Source organism: Triticum urartu, chromosome 1A (genome assembly GCF_056163025.1).
Source record: "Triticum urartu cultivar PI428250 chromosome 1A, HENAU_Tu73, whole genome shotgun sequence".
In the NCBI taxonomy this organism is placed as follows: Eukaryota; Viridiplantae; Streptophyta; class Magnoliopsida; order Poales; family Poaceae; genus Triticum; species Triticum urartu.
The window spans coordinates 18,769,081-18,777,460 of NC_141873.1; the positions used below are offsets into that span (position 1 = coordinate 18,769,081).

The 8,380-nt window shown below is 40.3% G+C and overlaps 1 protein-coding gene across 1 annotated transcript; it reads right to left on the reverse strand.

The window, feature by feature from the left end:
- Nucleotides 1–6,077: 6,077 nt before the first annotated feature.
- LOC125532563 (uncharacterized) lies at nt 6,078–8,039 on the reverse strand. Its single transcript, XM_048696581.2, has 3 exons — nt 7,680–8,039; nt 6,919–7,130; nt 6,078–6,776 (listed from the first exon to the last, which is right to left on the reverse strand). Exons 1-3 carry the CDS (start codon nt 7,951–7,953, stop codon nt 6,186–6,188), a joined length of 1,077 nt encoding a protein of 358 aa, XP_048552538.2. The 5' UTR covers nt 7,954–8,039; the 3' UTR covers nt 6,078–6,185.
- Nucleotides 8,040–8,380: the final 341 nt, after the last annotated feature.

Genomic DNA, 8,380 nt, shown 5'->3' on the forward strand with positions numbered 1-8,380 from the left:
GCTCCAGCCATATCTCAAGGTTATATGGCAGAGTGAACTGGACGAGTGTGGCTGTAATGTAAGCTCGATGGCCAGAAGGATATGAGTGTGTAAGTTACTGGCGATGCAACATGCATATATACGAATGATACATGTACGTACGTGTCTGTGCTCTAATGTACGCGCTCGCTGAAATTTTAGGTTCAAACCAAAAAAGAGAAATTCAAACCCCCACCCCAGCCAACCCATCAAAACCAAAGTTCAAACCAATCCCATGCAAACCACTCAGTCTTCCTCCTCGTCTCAACGAGATTAATAACATGTGAACAGTAATTACAAATACATATGACTTATTATATTTGATTATATATAGTTGTAAAATATTTATTAATATAAGTATAATAATATAACAAAAAATATTTTCTCACACATGGTTGCATGCTCAGGTGGGACACTTCTTGGTTGAGATAAATAGGTCTCTGCTTTGTTACCGGAATTGGATGTAGTAAGTTCTATGAGATTTCATGGTATAGACCTTTAGTATTCTGATTAGCAATATGAGAATTGAAACTCAAGCCATATAATATAATATGTTTGATTATTATATAGTCATAGAAAATTTATCTAATATAAGTAACATGCATGATGCATATTAAGGTGAGTCTTCTTTCATGCATAATGCCATAGTGAGGTGGCGTAGTTGTATGTTGAGAGAATAAAATTAATGGGGCATGTGTGGTGACATGATGAGTTGGTATACTTATATGTCAAGATAATTGAGTTAGTGGGGATAAACTATTTAGGTATATAGGATACGATATGCTTGCCTCATATACACTAGAAACTTCTATTAAGATTATGTGTATGATTTGGAAATTTCAAACATGATATTCATTAATATTAAAATATAAATATGAACACATGCATAGGCATGCAAATATATGTGTATACACTATACACTTTATGCAATAATTAAAAATATATTCAAGTGATTTTTCTGGAAAAATAATTTGTTACATCATACAATTTTAATTTCATACAAGAAAATATCCAATGAAATATATGTTAGAACTGTATGAAATATAATATATCTATTATCTAGAAATATAGTTATGTGTCTAACTATGATAACTAATTATAAAAAACACTAATTAAAATTGTAATATGGTACAATTAATTTAAAATAAGTATAAAGATTTATTATAAATAAATATTATTTCATATTGCCTCCAGTCTAAAAATGACATGGACTGGCTCCGTTAATTTGCTGGTTGGTTCTATTTACAGTACACAATTTTCTTGTTGGCTTCAGAGGTCGAACAACGAATGTGAGACGACAATTACAATATCCGAATCAATATCCCTGATGTTGAGACTGAAGTGATACTGAAAGAATTTTCTCCATTTTTACTGATCGTGGAGTATAGGTCCCAGCTGGTCAAATGGAAAGACAAATTTTTGTATTCCTGGTCCTCTTGCACTGGACTGTCCAAACCAATATCGAAAATGCCGGAATAAAAGCTTCTGAGGTTGAATTGTTGCAAAAAGTAGAATCAGGTGGACTCAGGTACTGTGATGATTGTCCTACAAAGTGATCTAATAAGCTGCCCCTCCGTTGTGGTACCTCCAAAGCCAGCAAGATTGTTGTAAGTATCGCATTGACCTCTAAAACCAACAATTAACTCCAAGTAGTTCTGGCTAATTGCATTATAGTTTCCAGCAAATGGCAACTTTTGTACATACATATCTTTAGTAGCTTGGCTAATTCCTATAATCGTTGCATCATTAAAGACACGCCAGATCTCATTATAATCGAAGCCTATGAGATAAAAGCTGCTGAAGTTGTGAAGGAGTTTTATCGGTTTGTTGTCCTTCATTGGAACGTCCAATGTCACCTCAAGTATCCGTGGGTATGATTATACGACATGCATCACACAATCTCAGATTCATCTATTCAACCAACACAAATAACTTCAAAGAGTGCCCCAAAGTTTCTACCGGAGAGTCAAGACGAAAACGTGTGCCAACCCCTATGCATAAGTTCACGAGGTCACGGAACCCGCAAGTTGATCACGAAAACATACATCAATTCGATCACGTGATATCCCATTGTCACCACAGATAAGCACATGCAAGACATACATCAAGTGTTCTCAAATCCTTAAAAACTCAATCCGATAAGATAACTTCAAAGGGAAAACTCAATCCATTACAAGAGAGTAGAGGGGGAGAAACATCATAAGATCCAACTATAAGAGAGAGAGAGAGAGAGAGAGAGAGATCAAACACATAGCTACTGGTACATACCCTCAGCCCCGAGGGTGAACTACTCGCTCCTCGTCATGGAGAGTGCCGGGATGATGAAGATGGCCATCGGAGAGGGATTCCCTCCTCCGGCAGGGTGCCAGAACGGGTCTAGATTGGTTTTCGGTGGCTACAGAGGCTTGTGGCGGCGGAACTCCCGATCTAGGTTTCTTTCTGGAAGTTGGAGTCGGAAACAAGTCAGGGGGGTCCCCGAGGTGGCCACGAGGTAGGGGGCGCGCCCAGGGGGGTAGGCCCCGCCCCCACCCTCGTGGTTGCCTCCGGACTCTTTTGGCCCATCTCCGGTACTCCGTGGGCTTCTTCTGGTCCAAAAATTATCTTCGTGAATTTTCAGGTCAATTGGACTCCGTTTGGTTTTTCTTTTCTGCAATACTATAAGGAAAAAACAGAAACTGACACTGGGCTCTAGGTTAACTAGATGATTCCCCGCGCGTTGCGGCGGGACCTCCGCTTAAAAATTGTTGTAAATAATGTATTGGTTCACCACAGAAAGTTTGAATTTGTTAGCAGTAAAATATTTGAAGGAAGGTTTATGTAAAGTTAATTTTAACTATTTGATTAAGAGAACACAGCTAAATCCAATGGATAATTCATGGAGATGACATACAATTGAGTGCAATTCTTGGCAGATAGTTAAACCGAAGCATGCCGAAAAATATGCTTGATTCCAGTCACAATTAGTACTGGATAATCTATACAATTCAAGCAATTGAGTATATGAAAACAACTTTACCTCGTTCTTCTATTTCTTTCTTGTCTTTTTTTTTTATAAATAGTTTATCTTTGCATGAGAATTAAGAGCATTATGTATTATGATCTTCATCGCCGCATTCAGATAACGCCTGAAACAGACACAATTAAGAACACAATGAATACATTTTCTCCTGAAGGGTTTCCACTAAATAATCACATCATTTTTTATACCAGCCAATAATTTGTAAAAGGTAACCGAGAATGTGTGATGAAACTTTTAATGTGAACTGATAAAATCCAACAGTATCCTCGCTTATGTTATCTGAATAACCATCTTTCGGATTGCAACTTGCAAGAAGGAATACAGCCCAGCAGCTGTTGCACATAGAAGGAGAAATGTATGCAAGTTAGGAAAATATTCGTGTAAGAGGAGTAGGAGGAGAATATTCGTATTCGCATCGTTCATCCGAGGTCCATCATGCAACTGTAAGTTTTCTCCATCAATTTATGTTTTTCTATCCGATAGAGTGCATTTGATCATGGATCAGATTTTTCTCTATTTCCTCATTGGATCTGTTATCCGAGTCTCTGGAGGTACAAATTATCTAATTGTCCGACGGTACCATCCACACGGCCGTCGCCCGTCGATGTCTATGCTGGGAGTGTAACCGCCTCGACATGGCCCCGTTCTTCCGCCTAAGGCTGGACATGGTCCGGTCATGTCTACCGGTGAATGGATTTTAGACGACCGAGAGGACCGGGCCAACCATTACCAGCAGCGACGTGCGCGAGCGCCGGCAGCGAGATGGACGACATGCGCGAGCGCCAGTAGCACGGATGCTGCGACGAGGTGGGCGGCTTGCGTGGGCGCCGACGGCGAGATGGTCGTACCCTACTACCGCTTCTGGTCATGTACGTGCATGTGGCCGTGGTGGCCGTGCGCTGCTGCTGCCGGCTGTGCCCTGTTGCTGCTGCTGCTGGCCATGCTGCCTGTAGCGCCATGCCCTGCTGTTGTCGATGTTCACCGCATGTGCGCGTCCTGCTGCATTACACGCGCCCTGATGTGTGTCTACTCTAGAGTCCACAGATTTGTTCGGTTTTTGCATTGTAATTTCTTTCTGTGTTGGCCGTTGTGTAACTGTTTGGAGTTGTGATTCTTTCATGCCTGCTGAGATGGAAGGTCAAATAGGAAAATGCATCTCCATGGATATTCTGTATGCATCAAAATAGCCTCTATTTTTTCATTCTTTATTGAAGGTTATAAGTGAAGATGGAAGTTCTCATCCTCTGCACCAGTTGGAGATTTCTCAGTTAACTGAAGCCAAGATATTGGATTTCTAAGTCCATTGTTACTCTGGTATGGAATTTTCACCCTTAGTTGAACTTTTTTTATCACTTTGTGCAACAAAGCATCACCATTTGGAGAGATCAACATTTTAAATGAGATAAATTATTATGGTGGCAGTGTTGCACTGAATTCACATGAGAACTGAGATGCCCGGGCTTCTGTTATTTAAATTGTTTTGAGAGATCATCTTCTATTATGTTGTAAGTTTTATTTCCAGTGTCCAGTAATATCCAATGATGTTTCACTTGAGCAATTATGTTTCTTTCCGGTCTCTCTTAGATTGAATCTTACTTTTGATATGGAGGATAACCTAAGTTGCAATATAAGGTATTCACTCCTTGCATCATTCTGTCATCATTGATTTGCAGAAAGTTACTATTTTGTTGTAGGAAACAATTTCACAAGTATTCTCAATGTGCAATTCAACATACAAAATGAAATTGTTGAGTTACCTTGAGGTAAGTCAAATGACCCTTGAGTAGTTTCTCTCGAGGTATAGGTTAGACGGACAACCTAATTAGTGTTTCTTTTTGAGTCATTTGTTGGATATAATAGTTTGCACACAAAAACAATTCACATGTGAAATTTCATACATATGTTATTTGAGTTCTTATATCTCCCATGCCTCCACTAATATAGGAGCACATTGGCTATTTTATTGCAGCCACAACCCAATGTTGACATTAGGGCAAATTCGAATTGTCCCGCAGCAACACGCGGGGTTTTATCTAGTTTTACAAGTTTATACATCAAACTCACCAGCACGTGCAAGTTTTATGACTCACCATGTATTTATCTCATTTTATTAGGTATACTACCGTGAATTTATTTAACCCGGTTTATAACAAAAGGCCAACCTGATATATAGAAGGCTAATTAATTATTTCCTTCATTATTCCCTGAGCCTCTCTTTCCTTCCTTATATATTTGTCAGTCATAAATATCCAGGGATGAAAAGGAGCGGAAACGGATGGAACTTAGTGCTATCACATTTGTTTTCACATTTTTCTGTAGAAATGAAAACGAATACAGAAACCCCGAAAACAAATACGAAAACAGATAATACCAGAAACAAACAGAGAGCGAATACAAAGCGGACAGGGAAACAGAAGTGGGTGCTGACCGGAAATTAAAAACCCCTTGAATCATATACACACAAAAATAAATAAATAAAATTAATTGGTAGCATGGCTACAAAATATTATGATTATGTTAGCAACTTAGTGTAGTATTGTAATAGTAATGGACAATTGCATATAGGGTTTACTTGAGTACACGTGTGGTAGTGGAAATTGGGTTTCAAATGATCCATTATGCTCGTTGTGTCATTGTGTGTTGCTTGGTGGCTGAGCTACAAAGCAACCATATGCCTATAGTAAAAAATAGAAATTCCATATTCACGGAAATGAAAAGTTTCGTTTCCACGTCTGTTCCGCCGGAAAAAACTGTTCCATTTTTGTCTATGTTTCCACATAAAAATTTCCATTTCCACTTCCGTTTTGAAAATTTCCGTTTCCATTTTCATATTTCCTTTCAGTTTTCATTTTTCCTACGAAAAAGCAAAAATTTCCACTCCATTTTCATCCCTGTAAATGTCCACTCTTTCCATCCCTAGTTGTCCGGCCGTGCTGAAAGCCTATATTTCCTTATTATATCTGCCACGATTGCCATGACAGAAAACTAAACATGTATATAAATTGAGTAAACTGGATGTAAATGAATTGAGTAAACTGGATGTAAATGAGCGAGGTGAGACTATTTAATACGTGAATTAACCTTCAATTGAAAATACAACACGAGCTAGTTTGTTTAGCTTTATATACGCATAAGGCATGACGCTGGATTAGGCCCTATAGTCCATCAAGGACCAGAAGACCTTCACTTGAAGCTTGGCAGTACCACAAGAGATCTCCCTTTTCTCTTCACCACGGTGTCGTGGTGTGAATTCAACTTCCCATTCTCTAGTAGCAGCAGCAGCACCACCAGGGACTGCAAAGCCAAATGTGAGCATACCATTCAGACGGAGGGTCATGACACGCCGCCGGAGTGTGATAACTGCACGGTCTTCACAAGACACCACACCGTCTTCCTCGCTATTATAAATCACAATCCTAGGCTCAATGCCCTCTATGCCAGCCACGATCTTTCCACAAAAACTTCCCTCGAGTAACTTGATCTCGAACGTACCCTCGATAGCATTAAGAAGAGTTGCATACCTCACGTCCACAACACTAAACCAGCTCTCAAGAGTTTGATGTGCAACAGCAACCTTTTCGTCTCTAGGCAGAACTCGTCCATCAATCATAAGCAAACCCTTGCTGATTTGCTCGCTTAGAGGCTCTTCACCAACCTTGATTTTAAGATCTATCTCCAGATATATGAAATCAAGTAATACCAGACCTCGACCTGGGCCAGTTAAGATCAAATTTTCATCCTGTGAAAAGCAATAGCTCAAAAGATTAGATTATGAAAATCCAAATACGGATAAAGCCTGCAACGGAATATACAATAGAGTTACAAACTAAACAAAATCAAGAGGCACATAAGCAGTGATTTTGAAGCAAAGAGGTACGTACCCTTGACTTGATAGGTTGGCAATTGTCCCCGGTGCGGTTAAAGAGGTACATGCACTTGTGGTCGATGCTGTCTCTAGCGATGATAGTGCCATACACATCGATTGGGAAGCCTTTATCCGAGGAGACTATCTTGACAGTAAGTATGTTTGCAGTGTCTTGGAGTTTCAAACGATCTACACACCTCTTGGTGTATCGCATTGGAGGGATAGGCGCTGCGATGTAAAAACAAAAGCATAAGCTAGTTGTGAGGGGCAAAAAGAATTATGTAAAGCATAAAATGCACCGCAGCAGCACGACAAGGATACAATTCAGATTTCCTATTCATATTCATACTGCAAGAAATTCAGTTTTCAAATCATGTTTGCCTCTCGACACAGCAAACTATTCTTGTTTCACTTAAACAGTACAAATCAAATCACTGAACAATAATAGCATAAATAGTTGATGCAAACAACATGAGACAAATAAATAACAAGACGTGGAAAGAATGAAACATTTTCTGTTAAATTTTACAATTAATCAGGCTTTGAGTCTAGGCTTTGAATGCAATTGTTCTAAACATAACTAGATATGCAAGGGAGATTCCACCAACGAGGCTAGCAATCGTGAAAACAACTTGAAAGAAACATACATAAATACATACATACATACATACATACATACATACATACATACATACATACATATATACATACACAGTTGGAAATGTATGCCTTTGAAATAGAATCAGGTCGGGATCTAGGTTTTGATGGCGGACTTACACTCGGCGTTGATGTCGAAGACCGAGAAGTCGTTGAAGGAGTAGCGGGTGTAGACCTTGCGCTTCGTCTTGGGGTCGTGCTCCAGGATGGATGCCATGACCTGCTGGTGCGCTAGGCGTCGCCGCCGGTTCTCCGCCGCCTTCCGCGCCTTCTCCTCTGCCTCCCGCGCCTTCTCCTTCTCCGCCTCCTCCTCCTCCTGCGCCGCGGCCAGCATCGCCGCCTTGTTAAAGAAGAGGTCCTCCCAACTCAACTCCTCCTCCCCTACGCACGCCATGAATCCCAATTCCCCGCCGTCGCCGTCGCCGTCGCCGCCAAGGCCGATGAAGCTAACCCTAAGTCGCCGTCCACGGTCGAGGCCTGCCCGATTCCTCCTTTTCATTCCTAATCGCCGCTGCTGCTTCGGGCTGGGCCTTATTAATCTTTACGCGAAAGACGGCCCATTAAGCTATAGTGCGCTCCGTTCGGCAGGAGAAGAGAAATTGGATCATATAAGCCACACTTTCCTTCTCCATTTGATAATTTCCCCTCTGGCCCCCGAGATTGACGGGTGGGACCGGAGAAATTGGATCGCACGGTTTTTAGTTTCTGGCCGATATTTTACATCAGCCGGTTTTTAGTTCCATCAGGTTTTATAAAAAAAATGTTCATATATTTGGAAACGTTCACAAATTTTAAAAATGTTTAGAAATATAAAAAATGAT

Coding starts and splice junctions, on each gene's coding strand:
- LOC125532563 (XM_048696581.2), bottom strand. CDS start 7,953: ATGGCGTGCGTAGGGGAGGAGGAGTTGAGTTGGGAGGACCTCTTCTTT. Junction 7,131..7,679: donor CTTCGACATCAACGCCGAGT/GTAAGTCCGCCA, acceptor TTTACATCGCAG/CGCCTATCCCTCCAATGCGA. Junction 6,777..6,918: donor GCCAACCTATCAAGTCAAGG/GTACGTACCTCT, acceptor TGCTTTTCACAG/GATGAAAATTTGATCTTAAC.